At 42.0% G+C, this 22,873-nt stretch overlaps 2 protein-coding genes and 1 long non-coding RNA gene across 13 annotated transcripts; 1 reads left to right on the forward strand and 2 right to left on the reverse strand.

The window, feature by feature from the left end:
* Positions 1-739: 739 nt before the first annotated feature.
* LOC148387913 (ETS-related transcription factor Elf-1-like) lies at positions 740-12,195 on the reverse strand. 6 transcript variants are annotated; one of them, XM_088395912.1, is made up of 10 exons: positions 10,816-10,893; positions 10,687-10,747; positions 10,022-10,078; positions 9,702-9,922; positions 8,351-8,471; positions 6,520-6,624; positions 4,907-5,053; positions 4,750-4,821; positions 4,227-4,422; positions 740-4,131 (listed from the first exon to the last, which is right to left on the reverse strand). In XM_088395912.1, the coding sequence occupies exons 4-10, from the start codon at positions 9,759-9,761 to the stop codon at positions 3,567-3,569; spliced, it is 1,266 nt and encodes a 421-aa protein (XP_088252038.1). In that variant the 5' UTR covers positions 9,762-9,922; positions 10,022-10,078; positions 10,687-10,747; positions 10,816-10,893; the 3' UTR covers positions 740-3,566. The 6 variants fall into 6 exon arrangements, with proteins under 6 accessions (XP_088252038.1, XP_088252039.1, XP_088252037.1 ...); XM_088395913.1 differs by lacking the exons at positions 10,687-10,747; positions 10,816-10,893 and adding an exon at positions 12,027-12,195; XM_088395911.1 differs by lacking the exon at positions 10,816-10,893 and adding an exon at positions 12,027-12,195 and having other exon boundaries at positions 9,702-10,078.
* LOC148387914 (uncharacterized) lies at positions 7,701-20,016 on the forward strand. 4 transcript variants are annotated; one of them, XR_015862511.1, is made up of 4 exons: positions 7,701-7,841; positions 9,865-9,968; positions 16,098-17,903; positions 18,549-20,016. It is a non-coding gene; the product is annotated as an uncharacterized LOC148387914 (long non-coding RNA). The 4 variants fall into 4 exon arrangements; XR_015862513.1 differs by having other exon boundaries at positions 16,098-17,701; XR_015862512.1 differs by having other exon boundaries at positions 17,522-17,903.
* On the reverse strand, positions 14,171-22,152 carry LOC148387915 (endothelin receptor type B-like). 3 transcript variants are annotated; one of them, XM_088395918.1, is made up of 9 exons: positions 22,031-22,152; positions 21,131-21,405; positions 19,171-19,618; positions 18,535-18,647; positions 17,458-17,662; positions 16,761-16,910; positions 16,100-16,233; positions 15,919-16,027; positions 14,171-15,738 (listed from the first exon to the last, which is right to left on the reverse strand). In XM_088395918.1, the coding sequence occupies exons 3-9, from the start codon at positions 19,579-19,581 to the stop codon at positions 15,601-15,603; spliced, it is 1,260 nt and encodes a 419-aa protein (XP_088252044.1). In that variant the 5' UTR covers positions 19,582-19,618; positions 21,131-21,405; positions 22,031-22,152; the 3' UTR covers positions 14,171-15,600. The 3 variants fall into 3 exon arrangements, with proteins under 3 accessions (XP_088252044.1, XP_088252042.1, XP_088252043.1); XM_088395916.1 differs by having other exon boundaries at positions 19,171-19,624; XM_088395917.1 differs by lacking the exon at positions 22,031-22,152 and adding an exon at positions 21,583-21,717 and having other exon boundaries at positions 19,171-19,624.
* Positions 22,153-22,873: the final 721 nt, after the last annotated feature.

The following is a 22,873-nucleotide window of genomic DNA, read 5'->3' on the forward strand; positions in this document are numbered from 1 at the left end:
CACCGGGAGTATGTATTTAGAGAGATATTTTACTATTAGTTTGTAAATATATTTCACGTTGTTACATAAATAGTTATAGAGTTGATACATAGTTCGTGATGCACGTTCATGTGATCAAATAATGTGACAGTGGTAGATGACATTTTTGGTTCACTCGAGGTCAGTTATTATTAACCTAGGCTCGATCGAATCCTAGTGGTTCGGTGAGTCGGTCTCAGGGGTTCGGCAGAGCCTCCACTGCGGAGGTCCGAACACACCTGATTTATCGTGTAAATTCATGATGGCGTGCGTATATTTGAACTGGTCTCGCAAAGGGAACATAGGTAAATCACACTGATTTGTAGGTATGTAATATGGTTTGAGTTTATGCATTGTGTTTGTTTTGTTCATTGAACAAGGTGATGTTCATGCACGGCTCGTTTTGTGCGCCAGTAAAATACATTGATGTCTTGAATTTGAAAAATATATTTTTATTTTTCACTGGAGGGGTTCGGTGAATGCGCATATGAACCTGGCGGGGTTCGGTACCTCCAACAATGTTAAGAACCTCTGCTCTAGGTGGATAATGTTTATTTGGCTACCATGCAGTATATCCTTTTACAGGTCAAGGGTGGCACCCAATGTTATTATTTTCAACTTTCACAGCAACCCTCTAGCTCCAAATCCAAAATAATTAAAGAGTTCTTAAAATTCACTTGCACTTTCCATCAAATATGTAAGCGAATTCACAAAAATACGATTTACACTGAGCAGACTCTATTTATTTGATATATGTATACGTGGAACAGTATATTAAGCCACATCTGGACTGCATCAAAACAAACAAACCAGAAAAAGCAACAGAAATGCCACACTTCACTCTGTTAAAATCTTCCAAATCCATTTCTGTAAAAATCATAGTATTGAGACACGTCAACATAACACAGAGAGGATTCCAAATTACTTAATAAAGTAGTAAAACATTTAGCACACGTTTCTAAGGGGGGCATAAGCACAGTTAGAAAGTGTAACTGATATTATCGTCAGTCTAAATTTAAGACTAAAATGTGTTGTGCTCAGTTTTTGTGGAGTGATTTGAAACTTGTGGGCTGGGTAAGTAAGATTCAAACAATAGCTGTAAAAGCAGTGGTGGGCCGTCAGGGCCTGCAAGGCCTCCTCTGCTGGCCTAAAAATATCAGAATCACAGACTGATAATTTTGTCCATGAATACGTATTAATACATATTAATTCAATACGTATTCATGAACAAATTTAATACGTATTAAATCATTCCAAATGGTCTGCCCGCTTCCTTTCATTGCGAGCCCCCTGGTTGCGGTGCTGCCAGATGTGTATTTTCATATTGAAGCATTTAACATTTCAGCCACTATTTGTTGCCAGGGTCAAAGAAATCTGCCTGGAGGCCTTCACAATCAGTTCTGCGGGCCCTGTAGCATAAAATAAATGTCGATCAGACTGTTGCTTCAACCAATCAGATTCTGAGTTGGCGACGCCAAGGCCTTCTAGCAGGCGTACGGAAACGTCAGCGTATTCACACGCTTTGATTGGATAGTCGGAGAACGTACTAGCCAGAGCGAGCGAGCTGCGTGTTGATTTAATCGCTGTTTTGTCACCCCACCATGGCTGAAGGCGGAAAAGAAAAGCTAGATGTTAAGCAAGGTCGCGCAACCCCGAAGCTCGAAGGATTTTTGGTGAATAAAGTCTTGCTATATTCCTAAATAATACTGCAATTTTATCAGTTTTTTTTTTAATGTTTTTTTTTTTTATGTTTGTCGCAGCTGTGCCTGCAGTAGAAGTTTTATAGCCATAAAATAGTTATTGAGGGTTGGATTGATTCAGACAGAGCACTACTGAAGGTTTAGGTGTGAAATGCACAGCCCACCACTGCTATAAAGAGAACTAACATGGAATGAACCCGGACAACAAAACATTGAACTTATTGGTACTTTTTTTGCATAGAGTATAGGCAAAACAAAACCTGAGAGAGAGAAAAAAAAATGGCAACAAGGCACAAGTTAAAGTTCAGATATACAGTAAATACACAACAAGTAAACAAAGACTTCAGCTCCATATAAGCAAATCTAAGGTTGTGCATTGCAGGAAAGCTCAATTGTAGGTGACACAGTAGCTAAGTAAAAGATAGAGATCGCCAGTGATTGTCAAAAACAAAACAAAAAAAGTCTGCTGTAGATACTGTACCTTAAATATTTACAGCAGCAGTGCTATAACTACTATCCCTTATTTTTATCATGGAAAAAAAATAGAAGTCAATAATGTAAAAAAAATGGAATGTTTCCATACTATCCTCAAGAGTAAGGAGGGAGAGGATGTACTGAGATCATTAGGCACTTGAAGAAAACATACAGCAGGATAAACATTAGTGCAAAGTCATTGTCAAGGCAGAGGAATGCTGCAGCATGTGAGGAGTCAGACAGAGAAAGAATGGCGGCGGAGCACAATGTGCTACTGAGAAGTGCAACGGGATTGCCTGCAGAAACGCTGTAGATTCCAGTGCATGTCATGTCTTTGGTTTCACCACATACAAGTAACTGAGAGGATGACTATGAACATGGGCTTTTTTTTTTTATCATTCTTTCAAATCCAAGGATTTGCGGCCGTATGTTTTGGACACTCGGGCGAAGAGAGGGGCGGAGCTGTCAACTGATCACCACCTGGTGGCGGGTTGGCTCCGACGGTTTGGGGAAGATGCCGGTCCGACCTGGCAGACCCAAACGCTCTGTGAGGGTCTGCTGGGAACGTCTGGCAGAATCCCCTGTCAGGAAGAGCTTCAACTCCCACCTCCGGCAGAGCTTTTCCCACATCCCGGGGGAGGCGGGGGACATTGAGTCAGAGTGGACCATTTCCCGCGCCTCCGTTGCTGAGGCGGCCGACCGGAGCTGTGGCCGTAAGGTTGTTGGTGCCTGTCGTGGCGGCAATCCCCGAACCCGCTGGTGGACACCGGCGGTAAGGGATGACATCAAGCTGAAGGAGGAGTCCTATTGGATCGTTTTGGCCTGCGGGACTCCAGAGGCAGCTGACAGGTACCGGATGGCCAAGCGGAACGCGGCTTCGGCAGTTGCTGAGGCTGTCATGGCTGACACGCCTCTACAACATTGCGTGGACATCGGGGACAGTACCTCTGGATTGGTAGACTGGGGTGGTGGTTCCCCTCTTAAGAAGGGGGACCGGAGGGTGTGTTCCAATTACAGGGGAATCACACTCCTCAGCCTCCCTGGTAAGGTCTATTCAGGGGTGCTGGAGAGGAGGGTCCGTCGGGAGGATGGAGCGTGAGATCGACAGGCAGATCGGTGCAGCGTCGGCAGTAAGGCGGACTCTGTACCGGTCCGTCGTGGTAAAGAGAGAGCTGAGCCAAAAGGCAAAGCTCTCAATTTACCAGTCGAGATGGATGGATGGATGGATGATTTCAAATCTAAACGCTTACTTGCTGACATTGCAGCTTAGCAGCTAAGTGGAAGTGTGTGGCGCATGTGTGTCTCGGTCGTGTGTGTGTGTGTGTGTGTGTGTGTGTGTGTGTGTGTGTGTGTGTTTATGGATGGCTCATTATTCTACTGGTCAGAGCCAATAAGCGACACCAGCTTCGGGATCTCCACCTGAGAAGCTTTGGTTCCCAACTGTGACTTTCTATCACATGTATCCAGTGCAGCACTACTGTCAGCAGAGGCCTGTTGCTCACACAGACTCCCCAGCAGCTGAGCTGTTTTGAAGACAGAGGCATGACCTGCCGGCTGGAGGGACTGGACCTTCTGCAGGTTCTGGAGTGTGCGCAACATCTCGGCAGACACAATGGGCAAATGCTGCTCCTTGATGAGGCTGGAGCTTGAGGGTCGAAGGACAGTGTCCCGAGTTGGCTTGATCCGCTGGACCGAGCAAAATGACGTCTTCTTTGGTGGGATGGAATATTCTTCTTCCAACGATTGGTCACTGGAAGATACAGTGCTGTCGTCAGAATCCTCACTCACTCCGTCGTTAGCGCTCGCGTCATCGTGTTCTTCTTCCTGTTGGACGCCATCGCCGTCTGTGATATAGATCATGTCTTTGGGCAGTGAGGAGAATTGATAGACAAGGCGCTGGCCTTCAACCTTATTCAGGATGCCTCTTTGGTAGTAATACCTACAGCACATAAGCGCAACAGGGTCAGAATTACCATGGCAACCACACAAAAGCGGAAAACCAATTAAAGCCAGGTTTTTCTTTTAGGACTGTACCTTAGTGCTCTGCCCATGGTCTCATAATTCATATCTGGTTTGTTCTTGTGTTTTCCCCAGAGTCTCGCCACTGCCTTTGAATTGACCAGTTTGAAAATTCCAGCGTTGGGATTAGTCCACTTAATGTAGCGGGGGCAAACTTGTCTGTCCTGCAACAACTCCATCAGAAACTGCCACAAGTAGAGTGTGTTTCCACCTGAAGAACCAAAACATGGACATACAGTATGAGCAAATGCAGAGTAACGATGTGAACTTAAAAATAGAAAATTATAGAAAAATTGTAATTAAAATAAATCAATCACGTACACACTAGTGGAACCTTAAAGGCTTAAATAAATTTGTTCAATCTCTTGTCCAATGTAACCGTCTGTTTCAAGTATGCAAATTGAGACAATTCATTCCGAGGCCAAATGTCATCATAAAGCCTTTATCTCTTCTTAAAGACAGTGTGTAAGACAGTGCATCTTTTTCAGAAACATTGTTTCCAAACTTCACAATCTTCATTTCAATATTTCTAATTCACCTTTATTGTATTTATCCCGCTTCACTTTTATGTCAGGAGTAGGAGACTCTGCCCTTTGATGTCGTTTCCTACCTGCGAGGTTAAGGGGAAAATCAGCATCATATTTGACATGATTACACAGACGTCACTCATTGAAATGAGGTGATTGATGACAGACTTCGTTGTTTGGACTGCAGCTGGGTCGCAAGCTCATTTGTGTGCACCGTGTGCCATTGTGGCTCTTCGACAGCTCCCACAATGCCCTCTGCAGACACAGTCACCTGAGACGTGATGACATCACCCAACGACGGCAGAATGGTGTGAGCTGTAGGAGATCAGACACAGATTCATTCAAAGAATACGGCGTCAAATTCATTCTAAACCATTCCTGCAGTTGAGAGGCTGGGCAGGCAGGTGGATCAGGCCAACTTCCCCTTTTACAAGGCGTCCAAAAAGGTCAACACTCACTTCCTCCCCTCATTTAATTTTCAAGTATCGACACATGAGACCATCCATATTTCACAGCTTTGCCTTTACAATTTTTGGAAGTAGAGATTGGCCAGTACCAATAGATGCCTTATTTTAAGGTACTGGGTAATCATGGAGGCTGCCAATACCAGCCACTAATACTTGGTGAAAAATTAAAAATAAATAAATGAATAGAGGAAGCCTCGTGTCAGGTGTCTGAATGATATCTGAAACTAAATTTAAAAAAGGAAGTGGATGGTGGCTTTTGGGACACCCTGTATGCGCATGCATGTTAGGGATTGATGAATACATCTTACAAAGGTGTGGATCACAATCAGTGAATACAGGCTTTGATATAGCAGCAGTGGACTGCTTCAAGCTGTACATAACGTCTTGTGTACACAGGCTGTAGACATGAGAATCATTAGAGAGCAACTGTCACTCAAAAGGCCAACGTGCATGTGATTAACTCTCGATAATAATCTGAATAACCTTTCAAGACTGCGTGAAATGGCACTCCGGCGGCCTCCAATTTATATGTGTGGGCAATAAGTTCACCCATAACGCTGCTCAACTTTAAATTGTCTTTGTATCAGAGATAACATTCTCCAAAAAGCAATTTGCCGTTCCTTGAAAATAAAAGTATTACACTCTAGCAATCGGTGCGACAAAATAATTGCTTTTTAGTCTAATAAAAAAGATGATTTACATCAAGGCTGAAAGTAGCTGCCTATCTGCGCCACTCTTCAGTTTGTCCTCAGACGCACATATCACTTTCAGCTCTGTTCAAGAATAAAAGGGTGTAATAAAAGTGTTCTTCACAAACTTGGAAAATGTCAAAACATAAGGATATGAAACCTAATTTAATATATATATATATACCGTATTTTTCAGACTAAAAGTCGCTCCGGAATATAGGTGGCATTAGCCATAAAATGCACAATAACATGAAAAAAAAACCATAAGTCGCATTTTGGGGTTCTCGAACAAATCGGTATTTGAAGAAAAAATTCGAGATTCTTTTGCTTCGGACGTCTGACGAAATTCGGTTGTTGAACCTCGCGAGATGAGCTGAGAGGACCTGCATGCCATCTGACTCCGTTCGTTATTACGTTCTCGTTACTCTGAGGATTGCATCAACTCTAATCGTGCCTCCAAAGGAAATGAAGTGACATCCTTAATGACCTCTGCTGTTTACAAAAAAGAATTGATTGGCAATGTTGAGCAAGTATTTTTTGGTCAAATGTCCTTACTTTAATACCAATAAACACGTACGTAAAATTGTATTTGTGGACCGCGAATGTTTTAACTGCGCACACTTACGGTAGTGTTCCAGTGACAGGGTATCAGGACAGTCCAAGTCAAGAAGTGAGTCTGCAGCAACGAGCGTTTCCATGGTCTCGTCGTCTCCGCTTTCACATGGCTCCACTTGAGACAAGAAAGTGGAGAAAACCACATTAACCCCAAGAGCAAGATGGTGAAAGAAGATGGGAGTCAGAGGAAGAATCACCTTGGTTCAAGCAGCACGCTGTTGGGCAACACGTTTGCATTTAGCCCCAACTATATACATACATACATACTTCTCCAAAACATGAAAGGCAACATTTTACTGCACTGAAATGATTTCTTCGCTGGGATGTGGTTGACCTCATTTCTGCTCATTCTGCAGACAAAGATCCTGATTTATGTTCCGATAACAACTTGATGGGACAAATATAATTGGCTTTGGCTATCAGGGTAGCGTGACTTTAGTTTCGGAACGGCTGTCTCATCATGGTCTGATGTCTCATCATGGTCTGTCATTGAAAGTATGACTTTCGGATGCTGAGCAAAGAACACATCATTTGGACGCTATCAATTATGGACTTTTCATCATGTCCGCAGCATGCAATCGATTGCCTTCTCTCAGTGCGCTGACAGGCAGTATATCAAGAATAACTGTTAATCAAAGAGCTGGACGGCTTTATGGGCTGTTTTATATGGTGGTCCCATCAATGTGATAGAGTACCTTGTTAAGGTGTATATTTAATTATCAGGGACAGCCAAGAGACATTGACGTCCAGTTACTGGAACCACCAGCGACAATTTATCCTTTGACCCTCCTCCAAGAACCACCATCAATCTCACAAATAGTCTAAATTAGAGTGATTAGCAGATATAGTTACTGGCCAAAACACTGGGCGCAACTGCCTAATCGCATAATATTGACCGGCAATGATTGACACTGTTGGAAAACAACAATATGGAGCATTATTGTTGCGCTCATTTGTAGTTCCATGAGCTGACAAAATGCAGTTAGCAATGTAAAAGTGCACTTCTATACCACTGATCATTTCAAGAATAATGTCTTTATAAAAATGGAAATAAGTTATTCCCCCTAATAAATTAATCATGAGAGCAAGAGTTTTTCCCAAGTGACTTCAATGAGCTTCCGCAAGAACTTGACATGGGCAATAAAATGAATTTACCGATTTAAGTCACAAAGCAGAATACATCTTAAACGTCGTCAATGTGAATCGACGCATGTTTTTGTGACGTGAGATAGAAAACAGCTGCTTGCTGAGAATGCTGACAATCGTGGGCATTTTCTACCGGTATCGACATCCACTGACAATTTGACAAACGAGACCCACTTGGCGAAGCAAGTAAACGATTATCGTGAACTTGTTGAAATGACTTTCTCGAAACGTGTCTTTACTGTAGTTTTGTTAGCAACGTCAACGTAGCCTAGCCGAGGCGAGCCTCGCCGAGCCCCGCTGGAGCTGCCCCGTGCAACTTGAAGATCAAAGTAACCCGTGCCAAACCCACGACATAACTTACTTTTCTCAACCAGCACTGGAGAGTGAACTACAGCATGTTTTATCTAGACTCTTCCGAGTCTACATTCTCATGCGATACATGTGCTGCCTTTGGCACACTCTGACGAGAAATGTTTTGTTCAGCTTCCTGAATATTCTACGGAGGGTGGTCCTTGAGCTAGTAACAAAGTGCGCGTGCGCAAATCGTGCATTTTTAACTTCACGTGTTGCAGGTAATCGGGCTACAGATGTCTCATTTTGAAGGCCGCACGTCGTACAATATTAATCAAATATTTGCACCGCAAGAATACTTAAGTCAAGTGAGTTGGTGTGTGCCCCGTAGGCCATACACTAACCTTTAGGCAACTGGTGGTCTTCTACCTGTGGCTTCTCACACAAAAACTCTGAATACGCGAACAAGTGTGGATGTGGAATCTGCTCCACGAGCACAGCAGGAAAATCCGAGCGAACCTCCAACTGCGCAAATGACAAAAAGTATTGTATTAACTGCAACATGACGGTGTCACATTTTACCTCACATTTTTTTTAAATAAACATTATTTTATCATTTCATGGTGCAACAATAAAGAATGTGGCCAATGTACAAGATAACAGTGTAAATGTAATGACTAAGCCTAATAATAAAATATTGTGTTTTTTTTTCTCGGGCCAATTGCTGCTGTTCATTGGTACAATAAATAAATGAATAAATAAATAAATGAATAATTTCGTACAATAAAAAAACAGGCATATGCATGAGTGTAGTCCATTTTTAAAATGGCTTTTTTGTCATATCTGTTTAAGAAGCGCTCGCACCCCCCAACTCTCAGTAGTGCGAATGAAAAATGATGGCCCTCTCCATCATTTCAGTTTATGTAGTGTATTTTTATTTCTCCCAGATTCTCTGATAGTTTCTTCTACTGACTAATCAGAGTGTAAAAGCAATTTCATATCAAATTCACCTGATCCCCATTCAACCCCTGGCCCTAATAAGTCAGATGACACCAAGGGGGGAACATGGCAAATTGGAACCAATTCGGACATGTTGCCAACAGTGAAGAAATTAATGCTGCGTGTTGGGGTATTTTTATTTTGAAGTGAGAGTTTACCCTTTTAAACAAGTTGTACACTGACTAATTTACATGTCTTCATTGTTGTTCCATGGAAATATGCAAAATCTTTTTTTTTTTTTATCGTGTGGGGTTTACACGCAAACAAATATTTAGTGTCAATTTAGTCAGTCATGATAGCGATGTAAAACTGCTACAATGTCGTCATACTGCCAATTTTTTCCACTTTGCCACCCTCGTGCAGTGCACGTAATTGCAAAACACTTACTGCACTGCGAACCTCTGAGGCCCTGGGTCACAATTGTTTGAAAATTACAATCATCCGTAACAATAAGTTTTCATTGGCACTGACATGTCAGTATCAAAATTTGACAGTGTAGTTTAGCACTACTCTAATTTACACTGGTTTACAGAGCTTAGACTTTCTTTAGTAAGATGTTAGAAACTGTTTTTCACCCAGTCCAAACTACATCTATAATAATAATAATATTTTATTCTTACATCAACCATTACCAGATGCGCCCCTGTGCAGGACTTCCTTTGGCAAACATTTACTTTTAAAATTTTTATTATTTTGGCTACGGGCAAGCATGAATTGAACTTCCAAATGATATACAGTGATAAATATTTGACTTACCCCTGACAGGTTAACATGGTCACTGGCAAAGTCAAAAATGAGCTCTGATTGCTGTAGCATGGCTGAAAACACCCTTGTGGATCTAACTAGATGACTTGAGCATCACAGGAATCCTCCGAAAACTATAACGTGGAAACTATAACGTGTTCTCGTCTCCAGGCAGAATCTCTTCGTGGGCCGACAAACAAAAGCGGACAGTTGCGGGAGACCTTTCAGATGATCTGAAGAGTGCACATCACAGGATATGATGAAGCTGGCATCACAACAGTGAGTCTGCTTTGAACAGATTAGCATAAGACAGGAAAGAACGTTTGACTGACGTTCTTTGACTTTCAATGGGGGAGTGGCTGCCTTGAAATATGTCCTTTGATCAGAATCTGTAAGTAAAAAAAAAAAAAAAAAGAAATTAGTAACATGCATAGATTGCAGGCAGAATTAAGCAACATTTGCATACTTCATCTTTGTGGGCTAAAATGCATGTTAAATAGTACAGTCTGCTTGTGACTATCACGAAGCTCACTTGCATCTTCTAAAAAGAGGCCAAACCACCAACAGGAAGGAAGCGTTTGTACTGCAATGTGTGTGCACATGCGCGTGTGTGTGTGTGTGTGTGTGTGTGTGTGTGTGTGTGTGTGTGTGTGTGTGTGTGTGTGTGTGTGTGTGTGCCGCCGTTGAACTTGAAACAGTACTTCTTTGCGCAACTTTCAAGGTCTCGCAGCCGTTGCTTTCACATTCCTTAAGACATGTTGGGGACATTTAGAGTCAAAGCAGTTGTTTTGCTCTCTCTAGGTTTTAAATCATTTAATGATTTGATCCTTCTTTCTTTGAAGCCTTTGCTGAGTTCTCTGATCTTTCTTGCTCCTCATTCTACCACCTTTGAATAATTCTAAGGTTAAAGTGAAACCGGTTGAGGATTTAAGTCTCTCTCGTTTATTTACAAGTTTAAAATAGAATTCGTCAACATGGTGGCACACCTGCACCTTACCTTTTTTTCTGTAGATCACAGCAGTAATCAGGTTTTACGTAGCGCACGCTAGCTTTCATTCCTTGGGAAAAAAAAAAAGGCTTTGAGGAATTAATTCGAGTCACATTTTAATCCTGTTAATCCTCCAACCTTAGCAGCTTCACAGTTATTGATGTTTTGGCTTCCAAAGGGAGAAGATGAATGGGCACCTTAGCGGTTGCGATGTTTGGGTCAGTTATCACACAGGAAGCACAGCTCAGTTAGGAGGCACCACTTCCTGAGTTCTTGTGCCAAACCGCTGCCATTATTATAGCCAGAAATGGCCTTCTCATTTTCTACTTCCTCTGATGTTTGCATTTTTTTAGTACTTCAATACGTTCAAAGTGAAATTGTCTCTTTTTTTTACGCATACTTTAAAGGAAAACTACATTTCCTAGTATGAATTTGTCTCCTGCAGGTTGTAAGTGAAAACACAAATTATATTCCTCTTTTAACCTGAATTTCAGGCTGCCGCTTTGCAGCATGGCAAGCTGCCATGTTTATCTTAGCGGCAATGAATGCGTAACTAAACATAATGAGTGCAGCCTGTATTTTTTATTTTGCAGAAAATAAAACAGGATTATCCTTTTCTTTCTATTTTGCCAAATGGCTAATTCTCACATTGTTGTTTCTTTTGAGTGGCAGCTGCTTTCACTTTCCATTGTAGCAGCTGCATATTGAATATTAGCTGGCCCTGCAGCCTGTCAGAGGACTCCGGGAGGGAGCCTTTTGTTCTTTGCTACTCTGCTCACATACTGTAGGTTTGTCTCTGTGGCCTTTGCACAGGGCTTTTGATTCTGCGAAGTAGCTGCCAGGCCCCCCTCAGGACACTGATAAGGCCCCCCGAAACGTTCATTCCTCATTTTGCCTGTGTGCGAGATAGAAGAAGTAGCGGGGCGGGTTTGTTGGCCAGACAGACGGAGGTTATGTGTGTTGGATGTGTGTGAACTAGGCCACAATGATAACAGGATGGCAAGTGGGGGGAGAAGCTGATAAGGTCCTCTGCTTGCTGGGCCTTGTTAGATGAACATTGAAATACGGTGTAAGGGGAGATTGGCTATCAGAGTGGTCACAACACAACATTCCTAATGGTCAGACGCTACGCTACATTTGTGTGCGTGCGTGCGTGTGTGTAGGCTCATCTTCTGATAAATATTCATGTTAAAAACGTCCATGCATGCTCAGGAAACTGGTTTCACTTTCATTTCAGCACACATGTGCTACATGTGATTCTTTTGGATATTTTTCAAATCAAACCCAATAGCATGATAGTTATTGCTATTATTACCGACTGCATATTAAATCCTAAGATGAGTGGTTACCTTGTGTTGTCAGCTATGCAGCAGGGCAGCAGCCCACTGGAGGATCCAAAAGGAAATTGTTTTCATCTGGCAAACACAAAACGCTCATCTGTTTCAATAGCAGAGATCGGCTTCCTGTTGTGAAATGTCCACGGAAAGTGACTTTGATTGGAGATCAGTGTACCTAGTTAGTGTTGATCTTTCAGTCCTTGTCAGATGTTGCCCCCCCCCCCTGAACTGCCCCCCAAGTGAGTTCTGATTGGTTACCTGTGTTGTGAGTCAAGGTAACCCTTAGTAACGATTGTCAGTGTGGAGCAAATGTAAACACGGGCGTATTTGCAATGTAAAGCAGAAAGCCAAGTAACCGACTTGCAATATGGGAAGGTGTGCGTGTGCTTCAGCAGCACTTCATTATTTAGACACTATTTTGTTGTTGAAGTTGAACATTTTTGTTTTATCAGAGAAGGTTAAATTTCTATGCATCATATTACAGCTTGACAAAAACCAAAAGCTTTCTGATCAGAGAAGGCTTTATTCACAGTCCCTGACACTCCCTAGTGGCAAAACAGGGCACTAACGCACTTTGCCATCCTTTCTTCCTTCCTTCTCTTTTTTTTTTTATTGATGTGCAAACAGATGAGAGAAAAGCGCTTCACCATATGCAAGCACATTATAATTGTCTACTTGACATGGAATCACAAAGCGTCTACACGTGCCACCTAAAGATGATCAACCAGACTGTGGTCAAACCTGTTGTGTCTTCAAATATATACATATGTTGAATGAATATACACTCTGAACCATTTTACAAATGCATTTTCTCCAAAAATCTGTATGAGGAAGAAATATAATCCAATGAAAAAAATATTTCATGTCCCACCTGACAAAGCTTAAGAGCATAACCATTAGAACATCTCCTGATGGCGAAATAGAAGAGGAGATAAAGGAAGGAAATACTCACGAGTGTTAGCCAGATGAATTCCTTTTGCCTCATATTACTGCTGCTTGACTGCGTGCGTGCGTGTGTTTTGGACTCTTGCATACTTGCGTGTGAAAATATGTCAGTTATTGCATGAGGCCAGTCTGGGTCAGAAATGATGTGGAAAACTATTTGAATAAGCACAAAACATCTTTCAATGGTGTTGCTCTTTTGCTGCTTTTGTGAGGTTCTTAATTGAGCTTCTTTCAACAATTGTTTGCCTTGAAGTTCCTCCAAAAAATCTGAAGAGCTTTTAGGCACCACACAGGCAGGCATGCACTTATGTGTACGTACCCTGCTGGAAGCCTATTTTGCCTTTGCTCCACCCAAATATTAATGCCAGACTTCAACTCATAGTAAATATGGAGACAAAGACATTAAGTACGTATATTTCTATAAATCATTGCATTTTATGTCCCGTGGGTGTCGTCTAGTGAGTTCAGACTGACTTCCAGAACCAGTGAAGGTAAAAGAAGTTTTCTCTGAGACAGCTGTACACCTTATGTCTACTACCCTAAATGTTTCAGCGTTAAACGTCAAAGCGGCTCACTCTCAGATGGACAATAAAGCATCTTTCAGTGCAAGGTTAAAAGGAGGACACCTTCTTGCTCCAACAAATATTCAAGTGCAAAGTCAAATTGGTGAAAAGAAGCTGGAAAGTTTTCAGCGGATCAGGTTGTGTAAATAAGCAAATGTTAGCTCGTCCGGGAAGAAAATGTGAAAAATGTTTGGAGTTGGGGAGAGAAGGCTGGGGCCAAATCGATTGTGTGTGTTTAGTGTGTGTGTGTGTGTGTGTGTGTGTGTGTGTGTGTGTGTGTGTGTGTGCGCGCGTGTGTGTGTGAAACGTAGAATTCATAGCAGGGAAAGTATGCAATGTTTGTTTTACACTTAAGCATTATTGATTTTAAAACCATCTACTTATCTACGTATGTATCTGCAATGCTAATCCATGTGACCTTAACCATATAAAGTCGCAAATGTTCGCCAGATGGTCAGCAGGTATCACCTGTACTTGTTCAAAATGTCTTTTATATGCATTTAAAATAGCTCTCAATTTAGTTTGTGCAGTTGGAAAGTCAGTTTAGGTGTTGATCAAACATAATTATATAATTATAATTCGTCATTAATCAAACTGCCATGTTTAGTTAGACTAGTGGGGGCACGTATGACACATTGGGAAAAAAAATGACATTTGACTTCCCCTTTAATGTGTGTAAAATGATATGAAACATTTCCTTTTGTACTCGTATTGTTTTGCATTAACACAAAAACATCTCAGTTATTTACATGAAGTATTATATGAATTTACTGGTATGGCCCAGCTGAATTCAAGCTTTACTCTATGTAATGTATGAGTGACATCCTGGCTATAAACAGATACTTTACTATACATCAAGAGACTCAAATCAAAGCATTTAATTGGTTGCCATTGATTTTGTACATTAGAATAGAGGCTTGGAGCTCATGTCAAACTAAACAATTATGAGACCCAAATAAATGCATATTAGTGCTCATACAGAGGAAAGGAGAAAGGGATGTAGGAATGCCAAGAGTTTGACAATATGTAGTAAAATGGCTAGAGGACCTGGAAAAGGTCAAAGAATCAAAGGGGAATACAGATGGGAAGAAGAAGAAAGAACGAACGAGTGGGAATAAAGAGTGGAGTGGAGGAGGGGTGAGTGATCACAAGACAGAGAGCTTCTTTGGCGCTATGGCTTCTAATGTGACATGCGTGACATTGGATTAGCCTGCAGGAATATTCCCGGGTCAAAGTGGCATGTGTGTGTGTTTGTGTGTCATTGAAAAGGGAGAGGAAAATAGATGACAATAAAGTTCTGTGTTAGCCTGTCCCATCACATGCTGCTGCTGCTGCTGCTGCCTGCCTTCACACTTTGAAAGTCCATCGTTCGGCCACAATAACAGGCAAAAACATTCACGCGCAGCAGTCATCAGTGATTAGGAGTATGAAACACACTACTTGTTTTACGCACGCGCACACATACACACGCACACATACACGCACGCACGCACACATACACACATATATACATATATGTATATATTGCAGAAATATACTCTGATCTTGTCATACATTTAAAGTAAACGAAGCAGATTAAGATGTGGGGATAAAACGAGAACGGAAGGTGAAATCCAGATAGTCTTAATATTGTAATAGCAAGCACATCAGTAGTACAGTCAGAAGTGGCTAGCACGAAGAGCGGGTGGGGTTAGAGCAGTCCCGCAATGCTGAGCAACATCGTGGCTGAAATCTATCTTAAAAAATGATTTATTATCATAATTATTGCATTTTTGTCACTGAGGAGAACATCGGATGCATTTATCAAATGTGGTGGCTGTCATCTATTTGCTTTGGGTCAGAGAAATTTCCTATATTACGGTATCATGCCATGGATATTCTTAGTCTTGACCTCTAGCAAACTTGTCAGTTTTCCACATTATCAATGATATCCGTATCCTTGCCTTTCTCATCACATCACATCACATCATCACAGCTGAGTCCAAGAACTCCAATGATGAACCTGGGCCTCTTTGGGTTGCGCAAACCTCGACATTCCTCTGACCTCACGTTTTGTTGATTTTTGTGGCTTACAATATTCAAGCTGTGGTCGACTTGTTGGTCATTCGAGAGTTGCTCTGGTCAGATGCTCTTTCTGTGACCTTCAGCTTCATGCACGACTGCTTCTCGTCCATCATCAGCATCTCGGCCGGTAGGCACCAACAGCACAGGCACGACTGCAGGAAGTCAGATGGCAATATATTTATTTGTAATCTTCGAGAGGGAAAGTAGAAACAAACTGAAATCATTTGCGCAAGTATGCGCGCATCCTTTCAATTTGAAATGTCCTCCAATGAATCACACAGGAATTTCAGATTTGACTCGTATCCATCGTCTCTCACACTGCTTTTGCTTACCCGGAAGCAATTTTTAAACCGCTTGCTGACCATGTAGAGGGCAATGGGGTTGATGCAGGAGTTGACCGATGCCATATTGATGCCGATGTAGTCCAAGACTAAAAAGAAACTGCAAAATGCATCGATGTACCATAGCATTAATCCTGCAATTCAGTTCCGTTTCATTTTGAATGTCACAGACCTCAGCAGTTCGCAGCGGTTGGGATCCTTCTCATCATAGATGGTGAGTTTCAGAATTCGGCTGAGGTGGAGCGGGAGCCAGCACAGAGCGAAGACCAGAACCAGACAGAAAACGGTCTTGGCGACTTCCCGTCTCTGCGCACAAAAACAACATGAGTACGATGCCTCTTGGCACAAAGCTTTGAGTCACATGAGGAATTCTTGCTCACAAAGAGCACACTTTGTTTTCTTTGGTCAGAAAGATACGTTGATGCTTTAAGTGCAAGTCTTGTGTTGGGCTTTATTAAAGTATAATTACATTTATTTAGAGAAGACATTTTCCGGTGTGGTTTCCGCTTTTGAACCATGGAAGGGTTATTTGGGTCATACTGGGTGTCCCCCCCCCCACTGAAAAGATACACTTTGACTGTAAATCCCACAGAATTTCCTTGATTGACTATGATAAAAATGAATCATCACTAGATTTGATGAAATGCTGCTGTTGTGTAACGAGCGCAACAATATGTTGGAAGGAATTGACATCGCAAAAGTCCGCCGCCGGTTGAAGCCAAACGCAGCACACACCAGCCGAGTGAAATCCAAACAATCCAGCCAATTCGTAACAATCGATGCGTCCGACACTAGCGGCCAATCGAAAAGAATCCCGTATGTGCCGAGCAAACCTGTTTCAGGTGGTCACTGAGGGCTATTTGAACTCCATTCTTCTTCCTCAGCATCTCACAGGTCATCAGAGTATAAAAAATGGCAGTGCAGGCCAATGGCAGACAGAAATATGCACTGAACAGCCACCAGTCCTTCACTGATTTGTAAAACTAGGAAGAAGAATCAAATGAATAGTCAGAAATGCATTCTAAAACAGGGCTCTCAAACTCATTTTTGTCACGGGCCGCATCGGAGTCCTCGTCTCCTTCAGAGGCCTATTATAACTGTCAACGCGAGTCGAGGCTACACAACAAACTGACGAATCGCTCGTTTTGAAATCAGAGAGGAGCAAAAACTGTTCAAATATTTCAAAAAATTCATGGTAGTAAAAATTGCTTGTAATATCGGTATTATTTCAAAGAGTTCAATTATGAATTCAGTCTTGACACAAAGTCACAATTTGCCACATAAAATGATGCGGTGGGCCGTCCGTGTCTGGCCACCGACCGACCGGGCCTTGACTTTGACACCTACGTTCAAAAAGAATAACTTGAACACATGAACCTAGATTTGCATAGGAGAATATTTGGTGCCAGAAATCAGCGATACACGCTTCAGTAAATAAACTCTTTTTGACCTCGTGCTAACCTGGAAGTCACCATCATGACATAGCTCCAGCTCATGCGCTGGTTGACTTCTCTGTGTGTATCAGCTTACCCTCATAAAGTCTGTTTTCTGCATGGGGTGCAATAAACAGATTCTCAAACGTTCTCCTTTGTAGTCCATGGTGATCATGTCGAAAGCAACTGCCTCGGGCACAGCCAGGATGATGGATAATATCCAGATGAGTGCAATCTCAATGGCCATCCACTTGGGAACACCGATCCCTTTGATTCGGCTCCATGAAGTCACAGCGCGATATCTGAAGGATCAATCACATGAGTTCAGCAAAACAACTTGTGTAAGTGACGTTTGGAGAAAGTCTCTCGACTCGCAATATAGTATGCCGTTACAGAGATCAGACGTGGTCCAGCGACAGCCCTGAAACCTGAAGGCTCTGGAGGAGATCTGTATGGAGGAGTGGGCCAAAATCCCTGCTGCAGTGTGTGCAAAGCTGGTCAAGAACTACAGGAAACGTCTGATCTCTGTAATTGCAAACAAAGGTTTCGGCACCACATTTGATTAAGTTCTGGTTTTCTGAGGTATCAAATACTTATGTCATGCGATAAAATGCAAATTAATTATTTGAAGATCATCTACTGGGATTTTCTAGAGTTTTGTTTTTTGTTTCCATCACTCACAGTTGAAGAGTACCTATGATAGAAATTGCAGACTTCTACATGCTTTGCAAGTGGCAAAACCTGAAAAATCAGCAGTCTATCAAATACTTGTTCTCCCCACTGTAGATCTAGATCTAATGTTTATAAGCTTTGCTAGAACAAATATGCGCCATTTTGGGCTCTCCTGAAAAGTGACTAGGCAGCACGAAATCTATATATCTACATTACTGTATCAATATCTATATGGATATATATCTTCTTTATCATATGTATTCTTCTGTAGCAGGTATCGTTCAAAAAATAAGCTAAACATTCAGTCCATCCACCTTATAATAACACCGAAATCCATCACAGCTCTGCAAACATTTACAAAGAGGTCAGATGTGTCATTTTAAAGTTCTGCGCTTGGACAAGGTTCTAGTCAAAGCCCTTAGCACTGATGCTTAACACATGAGGAAATGAAAATATGGGCTTAGATGAGAAACAGGACGCAGGGGCTAACAATAAAACTTGCCTGTCTATACTCAGCGCACACAGACTCAGCACTGTGATCCCCACCGAGGCTTTCTGGACAAATGGCACCACCTTGCACAAAGCCACCCCAAAAGGCCAATCCTCTGCTAGGAGCTGGTTGGAGAGAGAGAGAGTTCAGCAATCACAATTCAACCATGAAGCAAATTGTCTCGTTTTTTTTCCAGCTTCAGGCATGCACTTCACAACAGACATGCGTGAAGCTCAGTTGATTGGTTTCAGTGGACATAAAAGTAATAATCTCTTTATTCTGGTCAGGGTTAATGGCTTTAGAAAAAAAACTCAGTCATGTTTTTGTCAGACAGCAAAGCCCTTCTGGCTGTGAAGGTCCAGCCACCCTGTGACACCACTTGAGGTCAATTGGAGTCATATGGACCCGTCCCACCCGACATTGTTTTGACAACCTTTTCCCACTCTCATTTCAATCTTCACATTCAAAACTATTCCAAACATTCACATATTAACATGCCAGACATAATGGGAAATCGAGGGGCTCAGGAACCAGTGGAAATAATAACATTAATCAAGTATGTACCTTTTGGGTATGGGTGGGCTTGTCATGCGAGTCCAAAACTCAGCCAAAATATGAGTTTGAATTCCAGATGACCTTGAAACTGACCTTGTAAACGTTAATGGGAATGCCGATGATGATGTGTAGCAGGTCTCCGAGAGCCAGACTGGCTATTAGGATATTTGGCCCGTTCCGCATGCATTTGTTCTTATAGATGATCCTTAAGAGCGTGGAGTTTCCGATGATGCCCACAACAAACACCAAGCAGGACACCACCGTGTTGATGTACTTGAATGTGTCACGGATTTCTGTGGGCGCACTACACATGGGGGGCATTCGTCGGCGCGGCATTGTGATGTTGGGCCTCACCGGACCCTGCACGTCCCGCTCGACCAGCCCACGTCTTTGGGTGGCAGTCAGAGGGTCAGGGGGCATTTGGTTTTGGGGTTCCAGCTGCCCGCTGACAGTCAGGAAATGAAGGCCCAGCAGGAGTAAGCCCAAATTGTAAAGAGGCTTCATCCTGGCGTTTGATGAATTTGGACCTGATTCTCTTTGCCTAAAACTGAGAAAGAACAAATAGCGCAGACTTCAGATGCTAGTTTTATTTGACAGAGTCAAATAAAACCAACATTTCACCTTGTAAACACAAACTGACAAACTGCACAGTGGCTGTTTATAGACTATGTAAAAGGTGAAGTGGTATTTTTTCCCCAAACAATCAATAGAGGAAGAGAGAAACAGTGGGCCCAGAAGACCACATCCATTGAGCCCTGTTATAACAATGACGGTCAACAAATTCCCTGCAAATCAGACCAGCACCATATGGAGGTTTTGTTCCACAACTATAATAAATTACCATCATGGGCAATTGCTAAAATAGTAGCATTTGTCAGGAAAGCAGTATGTGGAAGCTATTTTAAAAAAAAAAAAATGTTTTTTTTATGGTAAAGTTATTGCTACATGTGAGTTTTCAAAAATAATATATATATATATATATATTTTAAAGAAAACAGGTGAAAAAGATATGATTCATTCTGATTTCAGTATAGTTACGTGATTACATTTAAAAACAAAAAAGTTGTCGTGAACCGACTGAAATTTGGGTACAAGTCTGAATTTACTTTGAAACTTTCCACTCCTTTTCCAATTGATATTGTTGACAACTCTTAATAAAGAACAAGGCTGAATGACATGACACGACACAGTGTAAACAAATAAAATACAAATTAAGCATTATGAATCACTCTAAACAATTGGACAGCAGAGTCGTCAATTAGTTGTCAGTTAGGCACATTATCTTTACAAGGCAGTCACAAGACGAATCCTAACTTCCACCGCAAGCTCCTTAAGTAATCAATTTAGAGTCTCGCTCTCCTACGGCGGTGGGCTGGCGGAGCAGCTGGTTGGCAACATGTTGCTGGGCTCTGATTGGGAAGACTTCCACGCATGAGTCATGTGATCCGGTATGTAAACTGCCTGGACGGTCCTCTCATTTGTATTCAAGGGTCCCTATCCAAAAGTCTCCAATAGACACTACATAGCCACTTCCACTACAAACTTGTGGCACCGCCTGGTTCACTCCACTGTCCTGTCCTGTCCCATCATATGCAATCCCGTCCCGTCCCGTCCCATCCCGTCCCATCCCATCCCATCCCATCCTATCCCATCCCATCCCATCCCATCCCATCCCATCCTATCCTATCCTAACCTAACCTAACCTAACCTAACCTAACCTAACCTAACCTAACCTAACCTAACCTGTCCTATATCCTGTCCTGTCTTGGTTGCTACTAGTTCTGTTTATTTTGTACAGGGTGTGGCACTGACCCTCTTCCACAGTTAAGGACATAAGTGCTAATGTTACAATAGTCATATATTGTATTACCTAATCTACTTCATGAATCTACTGTTGCTCAGTTTTATTTTTGCTCCATTCTCTCCGTCTGTCCGCTCACAAATCTTGCACTGTTCGACTGGATCTTTAATGTCACAAACGATCCAATCCTCAATACAATAAGGAAGAATGTCAAACGTTCTAACCCTGCCCATGATCAAAACTCTGACTTACTTGCTCTTTATTGAAGTAGAAATGATCCAGAATATGGAGTTCTCAGATCAGATGTCCCCTTGTGAGCCTCTCACAACAGAGATAAATTCCCAAATTGAAGGGAAGCTGTTGCTGAAGTGACAATGTAGTCATCTCCCACGGCGCTTTGCCTCTTTGGGAATAGGGTCCAGGTCAACCTCCACATCTGCTCCTGAGTCGTCTCATCCTCTTCTGTCCAGCACTGGCTGAGTCTCTGTGAGTTCAGTCAGCTGCCCCTCGACCACTCCTTGTTTTATCTAGAGGCGTGGAGGAAGACAGAGGAAGGCCAACAGGATGTTCACAAGTTATTTTTTTCAAAGGAAAAGTCACAATTCACTTGTGTCATTTTCTACATTTCAACAAATACGTAGATATTAAAAGGGCAAAAAAATACTGTATGGAATAATCTAGCATTGTACTTGTATGTAAGGTACCTTTCGACTAAATTTTCTTCCTGTTTCTTTGGCAGCTTGTGAGGGATTCTGTTGTTCTCGGTTTTCTTCAAAACACCCCGCAGAGATTTAATTGGAGCTTGCTCTGACCGGAAAACTCTTCTTTTGTACTTTTGAGTGTTTGTTACGCTGAAGGCGGTGCTGAAATGTAAACTTCCGTTTATTTTCAACTTCATAGCTGAATAGCTAACGTTTTTTTTTGTTTTGCCAAAACGGACTGGTATTTGGTCCAATTCACGAATCCCTCTGTTTTTTTATAAAAGCACACGTTCCAGCTTCACTGTGGGTGGAGAATACTTAACATTCCAAGGTGTGCGAAAACTCGGATTGGAAGCCAAATAAAGTTAATCCAAAGATATTCACTCTGTGATTTGAGGGTGCTTTGTTCCGTCTGCTGAATGTCAGAACCACTACAGATGATTCACATTACCTGTTAAAGCCTTCAGTGAAATACGCATCACCATTCCAGCGTGAGCTCGAATGTTTCAGTTGATGAGCCTTGTGAGCTGGCCTTCAGCCCAGCAGCCATTAGACACCCTCCATTAATTGAGACCTGTGTTCAATATAGCAAGTAGATGACTTGATTTCTCGGAGTGTCATTAAACAACAAAGAAGTCTAACGTGCAAAAAAACAATGTTGCTCAATCTCTTCTGTTGAGAAATTTCGAGGGCACATTGAGACGCCCAAACATCTCACGCTCATTTTCTATTTGTAAAGGGTGATTCCCTTATATTCCATGTTGGACAAATACCTTTATGATGTGCATTTATGTCCTCGAAAGACATTATTTTACGGATTCCCACGTTACAAAGTCTGCTGTTGTTTCGGCTTTATTGCCATCAGCGGCAAGACGACAACCTTAAATTAAATGAAGCACTAATATGCAATGCATGGAAGCAGTGTGTCTTCAAAGGGTCACAAGTGGGCAGTTGACCTTTGCCCTGCAGGAATAATGACTTGACACTTTATTACATCCATAAATGAAGCTTCATTGGGTGAGTGTCTCCATCCATTGATTTTAGTGCGCTCGCTCAGCCTCTTCAAGTCCTTTTGTCCTTTCATTTCTACAAGGTTGCAATTATCTGTAAACATAGCCTTTTAATGATTCACAGGGATTGAGATCCTTCTATCACTTGTTAAAAATGTATCATTCCACCTATGGAATGATTTGATTTGGTTGTTTCACAGCATAATCCGCCAGGTTGAGCACGCTGAGTGTCTTTAAAACGCTTTTCACATCACTGCATTCTGCTTTCATTTAGACATTCCACA

The sequence above is a fragment of the Syngnathus floridae genome, chromosome 14 (genome assembly GCF_059516105.1).
Source record: "Syngnathus floridae isolate MCC-2025c chromosome 14, RoL_Sflo_1.0, whole genome shotgun sequence".
Taxonomy (NCBI): Eukaryota; Metazoa; Chordata; class Actinopteri; order Syngnathiformes; family Syngnathidae; genus Syngnathus; species Syngnathus floridae.

Bases quoted from the DNA above. Each gene is read 5' to 3' on its own strand.
- LOC148387913 (XM_088395913.1), bottom strand. From the start codon at position 9,761: ATGCTACAGCAATCAGAGCTCATTTTTGACTTTGCCAGTGACCATGTT. The intron at 4,822-4,906 runs GTCTGTCATCAA...TTAACCTCGCAG, and splicing joins GCTGCAGTCCAAACAACGAA to GTAGGAAACGACATCAAAGG. The intron at 4,423-4,749 runs GTGAATTAGAAA...TTGGTTCTTCAG, and splicing joins GCGGGATAAATACAATAAAG to GTGGAAACACACTCTACTTG.
- LOC148387915 (XM_088395918.1), bottom strand. From the start codon at position 19,581: ATGAAGCCTCTTTACAATTTGGGCTTACTCCTGCTGGGCCTTCATTTC. The intron at 16,234-16,760 runs GTTTGCTCGGCA...TTTTGTGCGCAG, and splicing joins TCAGTGACCACCTGAAACAG to AGACGGGAAGTCGCCAAGAC. The intron at 15,739-15,918 runs GTAAGCAAAAGC...GACTTCCTGCAG, and splicing joins GGTTTAAAAATTGCTTCCGG to TCGTGCCTGTGCTGTTGGTG.